The 22,297-nt window shown below is 35.3% G+C and overlaps 1 protein-coding gene across 1 annotated transcript in view; it reads left to right on the plus strand.

The window, feature by feature from the left end:
• Positions 1-22,297, plus strand: part of TTC33 (tetratricopeptide repeat domain 33) — a 39,919-nt gene that overhangs the window by 10,547 nt on the left and 7,075 nt on the right. The window contains exons 3-4 of the mRNA XM_016147961.2: positions 19,794-19,875; positions 21,324-21,455. Of these exons, the coding sequence (XP_016003447.2) occupies positions 19,794-19,875; positions 21,324-21,455 (214 nt within the window). The remainder of the gene's footprint in view (positions 1-19,793; positions 19,876-21,323; positions 21,456-22,297) is intronic.

Below are 22,297 nucleotides of genomic sequence, written 5' to 3' on the forward strand. Positions count from 1 at the left end.
GATAGAAGTTGTGGACCAAGAGGTTAAAATGGTCATAACTGTGTTTGAATATTTAAGAGGTAGCATGAACCTAATCAGGAGTGAAATGAAAGATGTAAATGAATGGAACCTCTAGAGGTGAAAAATGCAACATCTAAAAAAATACGTATACACACCAAATGGAATTAATAGCTATGTCAGTTGAGTCCTTTGAGAAGCAGACGCCAAGACCAGATTCAACATCATGCAAAGATTTTATTAGTGGAAGCACCAATATGAGAGACAAGTGTAAGGAAACTGGGTAATTTGGAAGAGCCATCAGACTACAGTGGTTGTCTGACCCTGGGTGAAGGAGAGAGGGAAGAAAGATTGGTGGAAATATCATAGGCAAGACCTTAGATGGTCTTTAAATCAGCGTCATCTGTCAGAGGAGTCCCACGCTCCCTAGGAATGGGCCTGTCTTAGTATCCCTGCTGCTCTCAGTCAGTGCAAGGAACCGCCCATGGGAAACTCATCCTTCCTGCAAATGTGGCTGTGGATTTAGAGTGCAGCAGCTAAGGTGGAGGTCTACTTGAGATAATGGACATCTCTAAAGTTCTGAAAGGAAACAAAACTATCAACTTAGTTCTGTATATGTGTATAGAGTTCCATATAAATATCTTTCAAAAATAAGGCAAAATAACTTTATTGGACAAAGCAAAGCTGAGAGAAACCATTGCAAGTAGACCTGCACTTTCAAGAAATGTTAAAAGAAGTTCTTCAGGTGGAAGAAAATTATGCCAGATGGGAATTTGTATTAAAACAAGAGTGAAGGGTGCTGGAAATTGTAAACATGTGGGAAAGTATGAAGACTAATGTTGTTTTTAAAGTTTTAAAAATTCTTTTAAAAGAAAATGGGTTTTAACAAATATAGCAACATATTTGAGATTTATAATATATGAAAGTAAATATATGACAACAATAATAAAAAGCTGGTAGAGACAAATGGTATATTGCTTTAGGCTCTTACATTATAAGTGAAGTGCTGTAATATTATTTGAACCTAAACCTTTACCAGTCACTGAAAATTAAGATTCATAAGCTAATAATGAGGGATAAAATAAAATAATTGGAAATTAATTTTAAAGTACCATTTACAGCATCATCCCCCCAAAAAATGATTAGGCCAACCATTCAACAGTGTGTGTAAGAACTACATACTGAAAACTACAAGGAGAAAAATTTAAGGAGACCTAAATAAATTGAGATATATATGAGATATCATAGATATGTATGAGTATATGTATACACACACACACACACACACACACTATGTTTAGGGATCAGAAAAAGTTTAAGACATTGGTTTTCCTCAAATCGAGCTGTATACTCAGTGCAATTCCAATCAAAATACCAGCAAGCTTGTTTTTACAGTAATTGACAAGCTTATTCTAATGTTTATATGGAAATGCAAAGAATCTAGACTAGTCAAAATAATTTTATGGAACAAAGCATAGAGAACTTTTACTATTTTATTTCAACACTTACCATATTCCTGAATGCTGTACCTTTATAGTATTAGTGTAAGGATAGACATATAGGTAGATCAATGAAAAGAATATAAGGTACAAAATGACTCCCATATAGATGGGCAGTTGATCAAAAATTTAAACTTCTGGTTAGCAAAAGACATCATTAAGAAAATGTAAGGCCACAGATTGGGAGAAAATATTTACAATAAATATCCGACAAAGGACTTGTGAGAATATATAATCTCACAACTCAATAATAAGACACTCCTCAATTGAAGAATGGACAGAAAGTTTGAATTGAAGCTCTTTGCTAAGGAAGAAGTACAAATGGTCAATAAGCACAAACAAGCTTTTCAGCATGATTAGTCATTAGGAAATTTCAAATTAAAACCATGACATATTACTATATAACTACTAGAATGCTAAAATTAAAAAGATTGACAATATCAGGCAAAGATGTGAAGCAACTAAAACTTACATTACTCATGAAAATGTAAACTAGTTTTACTACTTTGGAAAGTAGTCTCACTGTTTCTTATAAACACTCACCTTACAATTCAGCAATTCTCCTAAATATTTAGGAGAAATCAGAACATATATCTACACAAAGACTGGTCTAACAATGTTCTTAGCAGCTTTGTTTATAGCAGCCATGACCTGCAAACAACCAAAATGTCCATCGAACAGGTGGATGGATAAATTGCGGTATATCCATCCCATAGTATTTTATTGAGAAATGAGAAGGAATAATTGGTGCATTCAAAAATCATGTTCAGAGAAAAAAATCAGAGCATGCCTATAGTCTGATTTCTGCCTGTGCAGGACTCTTTAATGACACATCTATAGTGATAAAAGATCATTGGTTGTATGGGGCCAGGAATTGGGACACGGTGGCTGAGAAAGGCCCCAAGGAACTTTTGGGGTTGATAGGAATGTTCTTCATTGCAGTGGTTGTGGTTTTTACATGGGTACATAACATTTGTAAAAGCCCATCAAAGAGGAGGCTTAAAATAGGTACATGTTTTGGTATATAAATTATACTTTAGGAAATTTGATTTAAAACACTCAACTTAATTGCTTATGAAGTGTAAAATAATTGTTTCATATATATGTTCAAGATGTATTTTTATTCAATATTTTCTATTGTTTTGCAAGTTAATTGGTAGAAGGGACAATTTAGATTTCAATAAAACTCTCTAGATATTGCAGATTTGGGGATCTTGGTCATTTTATCACCCTGTCAGCCTTCTTCAGTCCGACCTCTGCTCTAAGAGCAGTGACAGAAGTCCCCAGTCTTAACCTAGAAGTTGAGTGGGGATTTTTGCAGTTGCATATATTCACAAATTGAGTTTGAATCTTACCTTCTCGGTTTAGTATTTCAGAGGATGTATAGCAATCAGGTAGCCTTTTGGGGGTTGGGATTGTGTGTGTGTGTGTGTGTGTGTGTGTGTGTGTGTGTGTGTGTGTGTAAACTGGTAAGGATTAAGTGCAACAAAGTATAGAACAGCTTTGAACTTGGAATGAGTAATTATCCTTAGAGTGGTAGAAAAGTAGAGATACCTCTGGAGAAATTGCTTAGAGAAAGAGGCAGGGAAGACGGTTGATGAAGAGGGGTGAGCCACTTCTTTCTGGAATATATTCTTTTGCTTCCTTGTGATTTGTTTTGTTTTGTTTTGTGTTCACCCTCAGTATTTTCTCCTTTAGTTTTATTTAGCACGTGGAGAGTTGTCTGAACACATTCAATGCAGCACGATTCAAGTGTGTTAATGTCATCCTTCCACCGTCTCCTGCTGTCCGTTTTACTTCATTACCAACTGTAATTTGGCTTGCAGCAGAATGGTTTTTAAATTCTTCGTAACCAAAAACTGGTTTACTCTTCTACAGTATCTCTAAGTAACTTGGGTGCTTTGCAGAAACAGTATAGTGAGTCTAATGGGTGACTGTGGACCTCGAAAGTCTGACCTCATTTCAGATCCTAGCTTTATCATTTCCATGTATAAACATTGGCAGATTATTAACTTTTTAAGTGTCAGTTTCCAGTTTCCTCATATGTAAGGCGGTGAGATTTATCTCAGGACTGTTGGGGGATTAAAAAGCAAGTGCATGTAAAAGAGTTTAACATGCCCCCAAGCACCTAGTAAGCACTCAGTACATGTACTTTGGATATTATATTTTAGGATTTTATGTGTAATTGCTACATTCCATTTAGTATTACTTTTTTTTTTTTTAAGTTATTTTGTTTAGACATCTTTTTTCTAGAATTATTGCTAACGAGGATATACCTTCTCAATAGCCAGTCACAGCGTGGGTCCCAACTTTGATATATTGGCTTTTAAGGTTTCAACCACTAGATGGTGATATTTGGTTATGAAGCTAAGTGGTCTGTTTTTCTCTGTGAATTGGTGTGTACGTGTGTGAGGCAGGAATAGAATTAGAATTTACCATGAATTGTCTCTGGTCTAGAAAAGTACACCTACCAAAGTGAACCTGAGGGGGATTTGGCTGGGGGAGACGCCTTCTGTTGAGTGCTAGCACGGCTAGATTTAAGGACAGCGATCTTCATCTCGATGCCATCTGTTCCTTTCTCTCCTTGGCTCTTTCTCACTGGTGCACAAGCATATCCTTATAGCACCCATTTAAAAGCTTCTCTTGACTCCGCATGCCCTGCCATTTCTGTTCCCTTTCACCATGAATTCCATTTCTAGATGAATTATCCTCTCAGTCCATTTCCAGTCAGGTTTCTGTCCCTGCTAGTCCACTGAAACCACTCTTGTAAAGGTTGGTTATATGACCTCCAGCTAGTCAAATTCAGTCGTGTCTCTGTTCTCATTTTCTGTATTTTTCACAATTTGGCAGAGTTGACCACTCCCTTCCTAAAAACACTGCTCTCGAATCTGCAACATTGTCATGTTTTTCCTTCTTTCAGTGTCTACTTCTTAATCTTCCTTTGGTTGCTTTTTTCTTTTGTTTATTTTCTAAGTATTGGTGGGCCACAGTATTTAGGAAGTACTTCTTGTCTTTTTCATATGTAGTCTTTTCCTTCTTAAACTTAGCCTCCTGCTTTCAGTCCCATCTTTGTACTGTTGACCACCAAATAGATATGTGTAGTGCTGTCTTCCCACCTGAATTTCAGGCCCTTAATTTAAATCTCTGATGCTTACTTTATACCCACTTGGATGTGTAATTATATCTCAAATTTATCGTGTACTAAACAGAACTCTTGATTTTTCTCCCAAACATCTGGTCCTTTCCAGTCTTCCCTATATCAGGAAAAGGCCCCACCATTTACCCAGTTATTTAAGCCCAAAAGCTTGGAGTCAGCCCTGTTGATTTATGTGCCCCTCACAGCTAATCAGTCCAGCTCACCTCCAGCTCCCAGCCCTTGAGACAGTTCATGCTGCTCCTGTGACCACAAAGCCCTGGCAGCTGCTGCTGATGCCACAGACCAAAGAGCCCCCAGGAATGGTGCTGACAGTGAAAGACCTTTATACCTTGACACTGGCCATATTGGACGTGTGGCTGCTCTGGAGGGACTAGATCACATACCCAGAAGTATGAGTCAGTTAAAGCCTTTCGGGGGAGAGTTTGATTGGTGGGAGACAGGGTATGGTAACGAGCCTGCAGATAACTTTTTTCCTTCTACCCCTCCCCCCCACCCCCGCCCCCGACTGTCTCCAGGACACAGATTTCATACAGTATCTCTGAAGAAGCTCTACAAGATTAGCAATCATCTGTATTTATTTTTGAAGCTATTGCCAACTTAACATATACCTTGTATTTATTCTCCTTCTTTCCTGCCTCACTTCTCTTTTATTCCCTCACTCTTGCTCCTTGGGATCCTTCTCCCCACAAAGAGTTAGCCAGTAAGTTCAGGCCTCATGCTCTATTTCCCAGGTAACCCAAGCTGACCATCTTCCTGGATTCCTTTCCTTTTTATTCAGTCCTCATATCTGATCCAAGTTGAGTAGACTTTAGTCTTTAAACATATTCCAAATCTATTTTATTTTCCCTTTTTTTTTCATTGTTGTTATCTGTTATCTGGTTCAATCTGCTGTCATTTTTTATCTAGATGACTCTAGACTCCTGTGCTCATACTTAGACCTCTGCAGTCCATTTACCTCCCTTGGACCTGACTGATCTTTTCAGAATAAATCAGTTGATGTCTCTGTGTTGTATGAAAACTCTATGGATTCCCCATCACACATACATTTAAACCCGTAGTCATAACCATGGCCAACTAGTCCCTAAGGGATTGGGGTTTTGGCCTACCTCTTTCATCTTACACTCGTCTTTCTCCTACTATAGCCATTCTGGTTTTCTTTGCTTTCCTCAAAACATGGAGTGTGGCCTCGGGCTCTTTCTTCCCTTTGTTTGAAATGAATTATCTCTAGATCTTCAGTTAGCTGATGGCTTTTTAACATTCAGATCCCAGCTCAAATGTCTTCTTAGAGACCTTTCCTGACCGTGCATTCTGAGGAGCCACCTGGTCGCTATCACATCACTCCATTTGTTTTTTATCCTGGTACTTATTGAATTTTAACATAAAGTTTGTTGTCTGTTTCTGCCTTTTTTCTGCATGCAAATGTTCTAGATTGTAAGATTTAGAAGAGTAGAGTTCATTTATGTCTTGTTAGATGCTGTATCCTCAGTACCTAGAATTCTACCTGGCCCAGAGTAAGTGCTCAATAAATATTTATTAAATAAGTAAGCTGATAACTGGAGAGCTTATTAAACTTGAAGCTACAGTAAATTAGAAATCTAATTGGGAGCAAAGTAGCTAAACACTTGGACACTTCTGTCTGGTAAATGAGTGTGCTAACTTATTTGGCTTGATGACCAGCTGTTTCTTACCTCAGTGTAGGGTGTTATCTCATCTTGCCCTTGCATAACCCCTGAAGCTATTCATTTTTCTACCTTCCTTGTGGTAGTTTAGTGGCATACTGTTAAGGTTGTCTTTAAACTGGCCAAATCAGACTTTGGTCACTTATTAACCACAGTGACTTTAATCCAAATTTTTATCTTTTAATGCTTCCTATTCAACAGCTGCAGTAGGGCTGTGTCTGTTCAGTGTGTTCCAAACTGACGTTGAATTAAGAGATATGCTGTAGGAATTATGAGAGACCATTTATTAGCTGCCAAGTTTACCTTTGATCCAAAAATGGAGGAACTAAGTGGTGTTAGTCTTTATTTGTAGGCCAGGAGATATAAGTTAATAGCCAGTGGAAGGCAGCTCACTTGTTCCTTTAAACCTATGGGTAACAAAGCACATTTCATTTAGCAATGCCTCTGCTATCAGCAGTAGTTATAATTTCAAAATAAAAGCAGTGCAAAAGAGAGGAGAGAACATTTTTCTTTTTTCCTCAAATCAATGTACCCGTATTTGTATATGTGCATGCTTGTATATGTGTGCATACATGCATACCTGCCAAATGAAAGGACGAAGCAGAACTAGTGATAGTATCATCTTGAACTTTTTAGTTTATTTTGTACTTTGGAATAATGTAAATTTAGGTACTTAAGCAGCTTTGTAGGGGTGGGGATGGGGTAAGCCATCCTGTTTCTCAGTGATAAGTACTATTGATTGGCATGTTGGGCAGAACAGTTCTTTGTTGGGTAGCATTGCCCTTTACCTTCCAGGAGCATCCCTGATCCCCTGCCACAAGTGCTTCCAAGTCATAGTGACAACCAAAAAGGCCTCACTACACAGGGCCTTAAATGCCCTTCATGGGGTGATAACTGCTTCTGTTTGAGTTAGACAGAAAATAGGACTGAAAGTAAAAAGGACTTTTGACAAACGTGAGAAATTTTAACAGTGATTGGGCCAAGTAGAAAACCACACCTTGTTTTTATAAAGTTTTATTTGGGTACAACCATGCACGTTTGTTTGCGTATCGTCTATGGCTGATTGTGTGCTATATTGTACTGAGTATTGAGTGCTGAGATTGTATGGCCCACAAAACCTGAACTATTCACTGTATGAACCTTTACTATGCTAACCCTTAGTCTAGAGATCAAAGACCTCCAGCCCCTTTCTCAAAAGGCACAAAGACTCCTGAAATCTTAAACATCACATATCTAGCATTCTCATCTCCTGGTTCTTTCTACCCATATTCCCAATCCCCTAGTTTTGGGATTTCTTGTAATTTCTGTACCTGGAATGATGAACTAGAACAAAATAAGGATTGAAGTGTTTGTTACTTTTGTCTTAAGGTAGAATTACTTTTTACTTCTTTTCCCATTCCCCCCACCCCCCTTTTTTTTGATTTATCATCAGCATGCCAACTCCTGGCTCCTTTTTTCATGTCTTCCATAAATCTCTCTGATGCTTCCCAAGACTTCTCTTGAAGAAGTAGGACAAATGAGATGGATAGAATCTGTGATATTAGCACTATGTTCTGGGCAGTGTAGAGAATGCGAGTGACTCTACTCTTTGGTAACTGAACTCATTAGTAAAGATAAGATAAAAATATATGGAAGAATTAGAGAAAAACAGGAGACAGCATTCGGGTAGTTGGAGAAAGCATTGGTTTTCTATTGAAAGAGCTGGCTTCAAATCCTGTTTTCTGAAGGATGAATACTTTTGGATTAATCTCGTAGCTGCTTTCATGCTTTGTTTTCTCATCAGTAGAATGAGAACAAGTAATGCCAATCTTAGATGATTTCTGCGAGTACTAAGTGAATTAACTTTTTGTGACAGTTGTATGTTAAGTAATTATCTTAAATGATTTTGAAAACAAAGCACTTTAGAAATACGTGTTACTATGTGGTCAATAAAAAGTAGTATCCATGGTCTTCATGACGAACATGAGATTTTAAATTAGTCTTAGAGGAGAGAAGAGCCTTTGAGTAGGTGAGGAGCAGGAGGGACAGAATCCTCGATGTGCACGCGGATGCGCCCTGGGGATGCACGTGAAGAAAGGCACGATATGTGGTAGGGACTGGGCGAAGACACAGCGGCGTAGAGCAGAGGCGTAGGTGGTGAGCAGTAGAACGAAGATCCGACAGATGGCCTAACACTGTAAGCAATACATTTGCTAGTATGTTTTAAAATTTTATTTTATTATTTCAAGTATACAGTACATTGGTTAGATATTTATATAGTTTATGAAATGATCCCCCTGATTGCTCTTTCTCTCCTCTGACTCTCCACCCAGCCATTACATTACTGCTGACTGCATTCCCTATGCCGTGCTCCCCATCCCCGTGACCACCTATCAACTACTAATTTGTACTTTAACTCTTCACCCTTTTTACCCAAACCCCCAACCCCACATTTGCTATTATTAAGTCCTGCAGAATTTACTAGTAATTTATTTGTTAGAAAATTATGAGTAATAATTATGGAATAAGTTAATTTTTCAGAGAAAGAAGACAGAATGTAACTTATATTTCCAAAATTTTTCACATTGCGTCTATGATAACATTTGGAAATATTATTTAGAGTTAAACTTGAAATCACCTGCTGCTTTTAAAAGTAATATTAAAGCTTACTGGATAATAATACCAAGAGATTAAATTTCTTTGATGTATATATACTTTTTTGTTAAGAACATTATAGGGAATAGCTATAAATAATCAGAAATGGGTGTTAAATCATATTAAGTATTGTTGAATGTCATGTACTTTTTAAACCCATTATCTGTTATATATGCAACCTTTCATAATTTTTTTACAAGGTGTACCCTACATGGTCATGTGGATTTTATACTTTAATAAGTTGTTGGATTTAATTTGCTAATTCTTTATTTAGGATTTTTATACTTATCTTATGGACTAGAAAGTTTTCAATGATCACTAGGATTAATTCTCTTTTCTTAGATAATGTATCTTTCTTAGGACAAAAATGTTCTTTTGGAGTAGTCCAAATATGCCGAGATGCATTGTGATTCTTAAGACTGCGTTTCTAATTGTGGAATTTAAAACTTTGGATTAGGCAGTGACAGCTATTTTCTTGTCAGGGCCTTTCCACATTGTCCCAGTACATCCTACAAAGACTGTGGACTACTCCTTGTTTCCACCTTATTCCTTCAGAAATTATTGATATGTGTTAGGTGCTATCATGTCAGGTGCTATATACCTTGATAAGCAAAATACCTATCACACCGTTTATGTAGAGTTTTTGGTTTCAACAAACACAGAAATAAATGTAAAGTTTCTAATTGTTCTGTAAAGAAAAAGAACTGTGTACCATGAGCCAATATTCACCAGTACGATTTAGGTAAGGGGCCACAGAAGGCTTCCTTGAGGAAGCAAGATGACAAGTAACTGGGTTCATTCAGGTGAACAGAAGGAGTCCTCATTATTGTTTGGCCTTTTGCATACTTTGTGATTTTATCATATATTTATCATTAAAATAAGGCAACTTGCTATTGTCTTGCCCACTTACTACTATATATATTTTTATTTGATCCAAATTATTTTATGATACTGAAATTAATTTCCATAGAATTTTATTTTGTGTCACTTATATGTATGCTAAATGAATGAATAATATAGGTGGCAAAATATTTTAAATGATCCCTGTATCTGAAGTAGAAATTGAGAGATTACAATTGTGACTTTTTACTTATTTCAGAAAATTCACTGTTTAGTGTAGCAAGAAGTAGAATAGGGTAGTTGCTTTCAATACGATAATTGAGATATGTCCTGTGCCAGGTATAAGCTGATATCATTGTTTTAGTTTGCTTTGGAAAATGATCTTTATTCAGTGTATGTACACCTTCATATAATTTCAGAGCTCTTCTCTGTTTCCAGAGTGAATTGATCCATCCTAAATTGTTTGTTCTTGTCTATATTAAATTAGAAGCTTTTAAAGACATGTTTGTTCTTTTGTGTAAGAAAATAGTTTAAATTATTATTGAAAGTAGCTTTTATGACTTAATCCTGTGTTCACATAATTCTAATAAATGATAGTAAGTAAAGCACAGAGCAGTTTAGTAGTTATTTTAAAAGTATATTTCTGTCTTTTACTGGAACTCTAGTTTGAGCATCATTTCAACACTTCTTCCTGATCAGTTCCCCTTTCCCTAAATATGGTTGTCTTGAAAAAATATGTAATTAGGAAATATATTTTTTCCTCTTTCATTGTTTTTTGCTTTTTTCCCCCCTGAGCCTTGAGCTACTCGAAATTAGGGTCCTTGTGATGAATGTTCATTGCATTTAACTGCACATTATTTTGTCCTTAATTTCTTCAGACTGCTACTCCAGATTTTAAACAGAAAAACTCAGAATAATTTAGAGATTTTTTTTTCCTCTTTAATTCAGGAAATAGATCATTGTCTAAAAGCTGGAACCTGATTTACCTACCTTGGGTATCATGTGATTGTCAGTTAGATCTATCTAAAACTTTTTTCAGAATCATTATAATGTCTATTTGAAGGCTCCCACAAAATCAATAACATAAACTAAACTTTATTTTTTATTGAGATATAATCAATAACAATATATTAGTTAGTGTCAGTTGTGCAAAGTAATGATTTGATACTTGTATATAGTGCAAAAAAACACACTAAATCTAGTTAATATCCATAACCATACATAGTTATAAAAATTTTTTTTGATGAAAACTTTGAAGATCTACTCTCCTAGATATTTTCAAATATGCACTACAGTATTATTAGCTATAACTGCCATGCTGTACATCGCATTCCCATGACTTATTCATTTTATAACTGGAAATTTGTACCTTTTGATCCCCTTCACCCATTTTGTGCCCTCCTCTACTCCAGCTCAGACAACCATCAACCTGTTTTCTATATCCATGAGCTTAGTTTTTTGTTTTGGTTTGGTTTTTGTTTTTAGATTCCACATATAAGTGAGATCATACAGTATTTATTTTTCTGTCTGACTTATTTCCTTTAGCATAATAATGCCTCAAATGACAAGATTTCATTCTTTTTCATGGCTGAATATTCTTCCATCGTGAATGTATGCCACATTTTTCTTTATCTGTTTTTCTGTTGATGGACAGTTAGGTTGTTTCCATGTCTTGGCGTTTGTTTAATAATAATGCTGTAATGAACATGGGGGTGCATATATTTTTTTGATTAGTGGTTTTGTTTTCTTCAGATAATTAAATACCCAGAAATGGAATTGCTGGATCATATTGACATTCTACTTTTAATTTTTTGAAGAACCTCCATTTTTTCCATAGTGGCTGCACCAGTTTACATTTCCACCAAGAGTGCACCAGAGTTCTCTTTTGATTTACATTTCCCTGATGATTAGTGATGTCAAGCATCTTTTCATGTACCTTTTGGTCATCTGTATGTCTTCTTTGAGAAAATGTCTATTCAGATCCTCTCCCCTTTTTTAATTGGATTTTTTGTTATGTTGCTATTGAGTTGTGTGAGTTTTTTATATATTTTGGGTATTTACCCCTTATCAGATATGTGATTTGTAAATATTTTCTCCCTCTCAGTAGGTTGTCTTTTCATTTTCTTGATTGTTTCCTGTGCTGTACAGAAGCTTTTTAGTTTGTTGCAGTCCCGCTTCTTAATTTTTCTTTTGTTGTCTTTGCTTTTGGTGTCAAACCTAAAAAATCATCTCTCAAACTGATGTCAAGAACCTTACCACCATGTTTTCTTCTAGGAGTTTCATGGTTTCAGGTCTTACATTCACCTATTTTAATCCATAAGTAAATTTTACATAGTATATGCTGAACAAAAGAAAGTCATGTCTAATAACAAAATCTATACTGAACCAGAAAATTTATTTCTGTCATTACATATTTTAGGGCACAATTATTATAAATATTATTAGAAACACAATATGAAACAAGGTAAAAGCCTGAAAGTTCTCGACATAGTTTTTCGTAAGGAAATAAAATGATGAATCTTAATATTAGTTACTAATTGGCTAAAAATGTAGCTGTATAGGAATAGCTTTTAAATTTGTTTGGATATTTCTACATAGGCACATAAAATTGTGTTTTATAAATAAAAATAAAACTCAAATAGAAATCTATCATGGTATTCGTAGGAAATGATGATTCGTTTAGATTGAACATGTTGTATTTGAGATATATATTCCTTTTTATATTCTTATATTCATGCTCAATTATCTTTTTTTAATTTAATTAATTTATTTTCTATGGTGACATTGGTTAATGAAATCCAATAAGTTTCAGCTGTACACTTTAACAGTAAGACGTATATGTATTTACCTCCCATAGTTAGATTTCTTTCTGTCACCACATATTTGACCCCCTTTACCCTGTCTACCTCCGTCCTCCCTCCCCCCTGTCTGGTAACCACTAGTCTGTTGTCCATGTCCATGAGTCTCTGTTTGTTTGTTCTGTTCATTTGTTGCTTTTAGGTTTATATTGCACATATAAGTGATATCATGTGATTTTCTACTTTTTCTGTCTGGCTTATTTTGCTTGACATGATTATCTCGAGGTCTATCCATGTTGTCGCAAATGGCAATATTTTATCTCTTCTTATGGCTGAGTAATATTCCATTGTATATATGTACCACAGCTTCTTTATCCAATCTTCTATCATAGGACACTTCGATCGCTTCCATATCCTGGCCACTATGAATAATGTTGCTATGAACATTGGTGTGCAAATATTTTTTCGGATATGGGTTTTCAGGTCTTTGGGGGTAAATACCCAATAGAAGGATTGCTGGATCATATGGTAGATCAACTCTTAGTTTTTTGAGAACCTCCATACTGTTTTTCATGGTGGCTGCACCAATTTGCAGTCCCACCACCTGCTCATTTATCTTGATCTTATATTCCTACGCACTTATCTTCTCATTTGTCTCTTTGGCATTCACAGAAATCTTTCTCATATAAGTTGTCAGCATTTATTGTTCCCACTGTCTTTCTTCCAGTTCACGCTTTAGTTTGGCTAATGTCCCCTCCATTCTAAGAATACCATTTAGGTCAGTGTCAGCAATGACCTACATGTTAGTAGATCTTTCTGAGGTATTCAGAACAACTCGTAAGTCGCTCTGTGACAGACTTCTCTCTAGGTTTCTGCGAAACCACACACAGTCCTGAATTTCCTTCTTCCTCTCCCCTGCTTCTCGGTTGCCCCTGCTGGCCTTTTCTTTTCTGCTTGGCCTCTGAATTTTGGAAACTCCATCTCTGGTGTCTTTTCACTTTTTCATCTACTCTCTCTGTATGTGATCCTACCTAGTTCTCTGGTTTGTTTATTTTATTCTTAACATTTTTAATGAAAAGGAAAAGGCAGTAACATATGTTCATCATTTTAAAAAGTAAATGCAATAATAACAAAGGATATACAGTGAAAAAAGTGTAAGTCTTGCCCTCAATCCTGTTTTCTGGACTCTTGGTTCACTTTCCCACGGGCGACCACAGCTACCAGTTTCTTGATATCCTGCCAAAGACGATCTTTGGATTTATAAGAAATAGAAACCTAATCTTTAGATCTGTAAGAAATATAATAAACCTAATCTTTAGATTTATATTCAATGGCTGTATACATCTCTTACCATCCAGACTCTTACTCTCTAAAATCAGAGACCAGAAAGATTTGGATATGAAGGGGTACTTGTATTTTATTGTATGATATAATATATTTAACTATCCTTTTGAGAAAGGATGTTTTCATCTTTAGTTTTTAAAAATTATATAGTGAATGCCCTTTCAGAGATATAAATGTACACATATACAGGTTAGTCCAAAAACAAAGATTTGTAGAAATGGAATTGCTGTGTCAAACTGGGTGCATTTAAAAAAAATATATTTTACTTTTTTTTCCCTTTTTTCTTTTGAATATATTGTTATCAAGTAACAGACTTGGGTTTTAAGGATTACTGTGTGTGTGTATACAGATGCGTAATGCGTGTATGAAGAAGAAAATGTGCATATAACTTTCCATCAAAAATTGGTTTCTAACTTTTTATTATGAAAAATTTCAAACATACAGCAAAGTTGAATGATTATACAGTGAACACTTATTTACCCACCATCTGAATTCAGCAATCGTTATCTTTCTATATTTGCTTAATCTGTGTATGTTTTAAAAATAAATGGCAGACCTTATGAAAGCATGTTCCTGAAATCTTTGATATGAATTTTCTATCAGTAAGGACATTTTTCCATATAAACATAATACAATTAGCACATAAGACCGTAATAATTGCCTAATATATTCTAGTATCTAATACATATGTGGTTTTGCAATTGTCCATAAAATTTCTAAAGCTGATTTTTTTGACAATCCAGTCAAGACTCATTTATTGTTATTGATTATTATGTATTTTAATTTAGAGCAGGGTCTACAAACTACAGTTAGTGGACCAAATCTAGCCCGCCATCCATTTTTGCAAATCAAGCTTTGTCAGAACATAGCCCCACTTATTTGTATTGTCTCTCTGGCTGTGTTCACACTACAGCAACAGTTGATTCCAAAGCCTAAAATATTTGCTACTTGGCCCTTTACAGAAAAAGTTTATGGACCTTTTATTTAGACCATTAGAATAATTCTCTCACTTGAAAAAATTTTTTCCCATGACATTGACTTTGACTTTTAAAATTGACCGGGCAGATTGCTTTGTAGAATGCTTCTTGTTCTGGATTTGCCTCATTTTTTGCCCCTCTGGATCGTTTAACTTTATCCTCTGTCTCATTTTCTGTAAACTGGAAGTCAGATCTAGCAGCTCTAATTCAGGTTCAAAAAGCTTTTTTTGCACAAGGCTATTCATGCTGTTGTTTACTTTCTGTTGCATCACGTCATGATGTATATAACACCTTTCGTGATGCTAGGATCAATTAACAGTGTTTGTGTAGTATATCAGCCTCATCCTCCATTATGCAGATCTGCATCAATCTTTTCCCTAATGGTTTTAGCATCCACTGGTATTCTTGCCTAGATCATTATTTCATAATGATAATTTTTTAAATTGTGATATTTCTTCTGCATTTATTAGCTGGTTTTTTTTTCCCTTATAAAGAAGAACGTTCCCTCATAAACATCTTAGAGGTTTGTTATTTTTATTTCTAAATCATGGAAGGAAAATACTTCCATTTCTGTCTTTTATAAAGGTTTTGAAAATAGTGTTCAGGTTCATAGTCTCTTATTGTTTCTGTAGTTTAAATTAAAAGTGTTCACTTGAAGTAGAGCTTTTACGTGTGTATGCGCACATATATTTCGAAGACTAGATTGAGGAGAAAGGATGAGAGGCTATTTATTTGTGTTTTATTATAAGGACTTTTCTCCCTTTCTCTGTAAGCCTAAAAATCAAAAATTTAAATTATGATTCTAATTGTTAAACATTTAGGCTAGATTCTAGGGGATTAAACAGCCTGACTACGATTCGTATTATAGATGTAATCTTCTTATATTTAAAGAATATTAGTGTCCTTTGAATTTTTGATTAGCATAGAGATTACTAGCTCTAATAAGTAAACCAACTGGGAACTGAAACTATATTTCTTATAAAGCTAGCAGGTCATACATATATCAGTAGAAAATCTGAAGGGATGTAGTATAGATAAGTAAATATAATATTTATTTCTTCCCTCATTGACTTTTTTCTTAATTACAAGAAATCGATGAGAATGATATCTTGAGTTTTACAAACTTCCTTCTCAGGTAATCTCATTTTCAGTCAGTTTTACATCAAATATAATATATGTATTAAATCTGACCTCTAACATACAATTTTTCTTCTTCAATAATTATTATTCATAGGCCACTTCCTTCCAAAAGAGAATCGTATAGCCAAAGGGTAATTTTTTTCTAGCTTTATTGAAATATAATTGACATATAACATTGTGTAAGTTTAAGGTATACAATATGATGATTTGATACACGTAAATATTTCAAAAGGATCACTATAATAAGGTTAGTTAACACAGCCATCATCGCACATAATTATTTTTTGTGTGTGGTAAGAATGTTTAATATTTACTCTCTTTCGCAACTTTCAAGTATATAATACACTATTGTTAACGATAATCATAATAACTATAATACAATAGATTCCTAAAACTTACTTATCACTGAAACTTTCTACCAAAGGGTAATTTTTAATGTCTAACAGCAGAGAACGAATTTGAGTGAATTTTGCATTGGAATAATAGTAATCATTCTTTAAGCATTATGCTGCTGAGACAAGGATTTGATGATTTAAAGACATGAAAAAAATGTTTTGTGTGATATACAATACAGTAAAATAAACTGGAAGAATTAGCAATAATATGTTAACTATATTAACTGTAATGATTATCTTTGGGTGGTGAAATTATGAATGTCTGTGTGTGTGTGTGTGTGTGCACGTGCACGTGCATTTTCCTCAGGTGTAGAATGTGAGGAAGACATGATTTAAGAACATTTTGCATTAAAAAGAATTGAATACCCAGTGCAAGCCAATGGTGTGTTTGAGTTGCCAGCATAGATTTGTAGTCTTAGGCTGCCTGAATAGATGTCCGTGTGCAGATCAGAGAAGGAAGCGGCCGCTGGAATCTGCAGCTCCCACCCCCCTCCTCCTCCTCTTTCTCTCCTTTCCACAAGCTAGGGTTTTAAAACAGTGAAGCTCACACTTTCTCATTCCTTCTGTGTATGTTCCATTTCATCTTCTTGCTAACTTGGTTCCAGGTGAGGTCCTTGCATCTTTTCTTTACTATCCTTTTTCTTTTTTTTTTTAAAGTACCTTTTGCTTAAAGGAGGCTACTCTGTCTGGGAAAAGAAGGACGGTAAGAATGGGACCCTCGAGGAGTTAGTATAAGAATCCAAGCAGTATGATCCAATCTGATAGGAGCGGATCGTACTGCTTAATTAATCAACTAATTAATCAATTCTATATAATTGATGGTATTTTAACAGAGTAATTGGAATTCATAAATAAGGAACTTTAATGGCACCTGAAAACATTCCTCAAAATTCTTACTTTGAAATAAATTAGGCAGGTTCTAAGCTAACGTTAACATAAAAATTATCTAAAAATAACTGGGAGCCTCCGATTCCCATTCAGGGTAATTTAAGAGCCAACAGAGGGACACAGTGGTTTAGCCAACCCAAGTTTACCACCCACTAAGCACAGAGTTTGTATGGAGAATTGTGTGCCAGCCACTCAGGCCTGTGCAGGCCAAGCTATTGGGCATAGCCTGACTCTGTGCAGAAGTGCCGGAGTACGAGGGAAGCAGAGCAGTGCAGGTCAGTGGAAGGAAGAGCACTGATGGGCCGCAGCCGGTGAGACCGCATATCTCCATTATTCCTTCCCGCTTTGGGAACCCTGGCTCTAGACGGATCCTTGGCATTGGCAAAATCCTCGATAGAGAAATCATTTTCAGTAGTGAAGCTCTTAGAGGTTTGGTTTGTGACATAAGAATATTTCTGATACAGGCAGAGGCAGGGAAAAACATACAGCATCATGGTAGCACATCATAAAAGTGAAGCGAATAATGGTCATTGTCCAGAACGCTGGCAGTTCCTAAAATTCATGTGCGGAGTCTTTTACCCAGAGTTAAAGGAGATGTTTAAACAGACATCTCCTCAGGACTCAGCAGGGGCCCTTGTTAAGGAAGAAGATATTAACAGTGGTCAGGGCAGTAGATTGATAGTTGTCTTTGCATATTCGGATGTGGTTTGACTGGGAACAAAGACTGCCACCAGCCTTTTTGTCTTGCAGTTGTACATAGCCTGCTTCTACAAAATAAAAATAGCCACCGATACAACTTATAATGGCAGTGAAAGCAGGCTTTGTAACGCACACTCCCACCCTGTCGGCCCTCACCCTTGCTGCTAGCCATGGAGCGGGTACTATGGCAAACTTATTCTGTGCAGGCTCTAGCCCATTTGCCATTTGTCGATACGACATAAGACCAAGAAATGGTATTGCCCATAAGTATTATTTACTAGTAAAGGAACTCCATAGCAAGGTGAAAACAGAAAATGTACTTTTTTATATTCTTCAACTATGTATTTTCTAGCAAATTATGCCTTTATCTCTTTAGTTCTTTGCTGCCTGCTTAAATAATAGTGCAGATCAACCCTCATCTTGGTTGTTATGTTTTGTTTGGATCGTCACATATTAGGATATTATGCACAAGAACACATATAGGGGAAGGGAAGGGAACGGTCTGGAAAATAGGTAACGAGAAGTGATTCAAGAGAAGATAGCACATGATAGGGCTTGAAATACTATGAGAGAGATTATCAGTGGTTAAGACCCTGGTTTTTATTAGTGTTACCTGGGGAACTTTTTACAAATTGGAGATGTCTGGGTCCTACTCTGAGAATTTCTGAGAATTTTGACTGAACTGAGGCAGGGACCAGCACATACGCCTGTGTGTACATGTATTTCCCTACCGTAATCTCCCTAGATCATTCTGTATGTAGCTAGGAGTAAAAACTGGTGGATTATATACTTTCTGTGTAGCTCTGGAAAGCAGAACTAGTAGCATTGAGGGAAAGTACAAGATAGAAAGTTTCAGCTCATCATAATGAAGAATGTTCTTGTAATTAGAGCTTTCTCATTATAGAAGTATTCAAGTATACGTGAGTTAACCACTTGTGAAGGATGTTGTGAAGATGACCCCTTTAGATAACAAGTAGGACTTAGTCATTCCTTAATTTTATTAAAAAATAAATAAAAAAAGAAAGTGCTCTTATGCTTCTGCAGATTTGTCATGCAATATGGTAAGATCAGTTTTGGGCATATCGAGTTTGAGATGTTTATGGGACATTTCAGTGGAGATGTTAGTTGACTATATGGCTTTGGAGCTCAAGAGAGAGACCTGACTAGGAGATCATCAATGAAATTACCATCTCCATACTGTTTTTCATTCATTTGACCCATATCTTATAAACCTACCATGTATTAAGAGTAATGAAGTAAGACGTGATCTCTGTGCTCATGGAGCTTATAGACAAGAAAACGTAAAACTGAAGAATCTTTACAAAATTACCTGGAAACTTTTAAATTGTCTCTATCAGCTAGGTTGCTGCAGTAGAGCCCAGGTTGCAACTGGATTATAAATTCTTAAAAAAGTTCTTTATAATATATCTAAAATGAATGACAACATATGCAGACATTGAGGATGATGGAAAAAAAGAGAAATTCTGGTTATTTCTAAGCCTGGAAAATAAAATCTTGGAGAAAGAGTTCCAGGATCTCTTTCATTTATATTTTGTCTTTTCCTCTTTTGCTGTCCTTTCCCTTTATCTCTTAAAATTTCTTGCTCTTTGTAACATCATTATTGGCAGTTCTTGAATAGTGATATTTCTTGATGAACAATTATTCCTTAATATCTGGTTTTTAAATTTGGTCATGTACTCTCAAGGACTTACTGAAAATATATTAATGTAACCTTAACAACTACAGATACCGAGAGGCGATTCAGAAGTGGGATGAAGCACTGCAGTTAACCCCAAATGATGCTACCCTATATGAGATGAAATCACAGGTAATGATTATAAAGAATTTCATTTTCATTATGAAATTGCACTACGTTTGTTTGGTGAGAATGATAAACCGAAATAGCATTTTCTTCCATTTTCTTTTTAAAACATAATTTTTTGGGGGGCGGGGGGGAATAAGTTACTTATGGCTTTTCCTTATATGTCCAGTTAGAAATTTGTTTAACTTCACAATGAAGTTAACTGTTATTTCAACCTAACTATGGTAAGATATGGGCAGATGGATATCTTTTAAAAAGTCAGTAGTGATCTTCTAAATAAATGAAACATATTTGCTTTCCTTAGAAATTAATTATAGTAGACTTAGCAATAACTAAGTTTCTTCAGAATGGGTATGGATTCGATTCTGGATGGTGATATTTCTCTAAAAATGGCCTAGTCCTTAGCCAAAGGTCAGAATAGACTCAGTTTATTAATAGTTTAAGAATAACATTTGTACTTAAAAATACATATCCAATATTTTATGAGAAAGTTGATAAAGAAAACCTTTGAGCACCTGGATTTGGTTATCCAAGAGATTGCAAATCTCAGAGTATTACACATATTTTTGGCAAGGAGTAGTTGTAATTCAGCCTTTATCTACACACTCAACAGATATCTTTCAGTTAATGATCTCAAACATAGGGCACATTTTTTTTTATCAGCTTCAATTTGAGTTTATCCAGGAAAAGCACAAATAAATTACATCTACTGAATGAAGTGCTATGAGGACCTTCATTTGGATAAGTCTTTAATTTACAATCTTAAATATGTATATAGTAGAGGCAGGATTTGTGACAAACTATGAAATAAGTTGTTTAATTTGGAAACTGATAATGATGGTTGTGTCACAAATTATGTGAAATGCATATGGTCCCAAAGATCATAGATAAAATCCAGCCCTTTCCCGCAGGTAAAAGGTGGAGGGTTCTGGAACTACTTGATTTTTCTGGTTTGTATGGTATGAAGAACCCAGTTGTGCAGAGGCCTGTGGAGTGTTTAAATAATTTTTATAGTTGGAAGATGTTCACTAGGGCCAAGATGAGTGGTTGAACAAATTTAAATTTACCTAGTTTAACACCAAGACCTGGGGTATCCTGAAAACCACATTGTAAAGAATAAATAGGAGTGAAATTGAGAGTTCTAATAGCTCTGAGCCACCATGGCTAGTATGACTGCATGGTTTTGACAAGATGGATAATAAGGTTAATAATTAGAAAACAAATTGTTTATATTTTTATAGTTATTTTAGGAGTAGGAAGAATAATATAATTCCTGACTCCAAATGGCAGAGGAAGGGGTCAAAACCACTGAAATGATATGTTTCCCAGACTAAAAATATATTTTTAAAAATGAAAAGAGTTATTTATGTATGGTTATCCATTAGTAGCTTTTTAGCTTATGAATATTACCGACAGGTTTTGTTTTTTGTTTTTTGTTTTTTGTTTGGCTGTAGGTTCTGATGTCTCTTCATGAAATGTTTCCTGCAGTTCACGCAGCAGAAATGGCTGTCCAGAGAAATCCACATTCATGGGAGTCTTGGCAAACTTTGGGGCGTGCTCAGCTTGGATTAGGAGAGATAGTCTTGGTAAGGAAGTCAGGTGATTACACTGCTGACATTTTATTTTAAATATTTTTGATCAGCAAAACCCAAAGGTTAATCATGTATCAAATCTATGCAAAAAATGAATAACAAATTACAATATGAATAACAGTAAACACAAATCAGAGTTATTACTGAACATTTTTTTCCATTCTAAATACTATTTATATCAAGGTCAAGTATTTGGAATCACAGACTTAAAAAAAAAATTTTAACATAAAACATTGACATTCGGTAAACCTTATTTAAATATAAAAAAAGCAACTTTCAAGTTAGTTCTTTTCATAGACAAATATACTACATTATGAAGTACTATTAGTATCACTGTGGAGACAAAACCACTAAATGATTATGCTGGGGAAGGAATAAAGTAGAATATGGGAGCATAGTGGTGATAACTGTTTGGACTCAAAAATTGCTAACCTTAGTGAGAGGAAAAAGGAGGAAGAGCAGAAGCTTATAAAAATTAAATTCTCACTGTGTAAAGTTTACTATAAACTGGTACTTTAATGCATTTCTCAACTTGTCTGAACTATACCTTTTAGGTCACAAAAGCCAAGGAGGTGAGAGTTAGCTCTCAGAATTGTCCTGTTTTTGTTTTGGCAGGGCTTCTATATCCCTGATGATAGCTAATTTCCTAAAAAATGTTTGCAAATCTAATATAATAGTGCCAAATTTCCTTTTTGTCATTAAGTAAAGACTTTTCATGCTTTTCTTGGCCTATTATGGTTAGAAATAAGGCAAAATAATGAAAAACAAATAAAAAATTTTCTTTAAAGGCTAAAAAAATGGTAAATCTGGAATTTAACTTGGCTAACAATAATTTT

Source organism: Rousettus aegyptiacus, unplaced genomic scaffold (genome assembly GCF_014176215.1).
Source record: "Rousettus aegyptiacus isolate mRouAeg1 unplaced genomic scaffold, mRouAeg1.p scaffold_m13_p_8, whole genome shotgun sequence".
Classification (NCBI taxonomy): domain Eukaryota; kingdom Metazoa; phylum Chordata; class Mammalia; order Chiroptera; family Pteropodidae; genus Rousettus; species Rousettus aegyptiacus.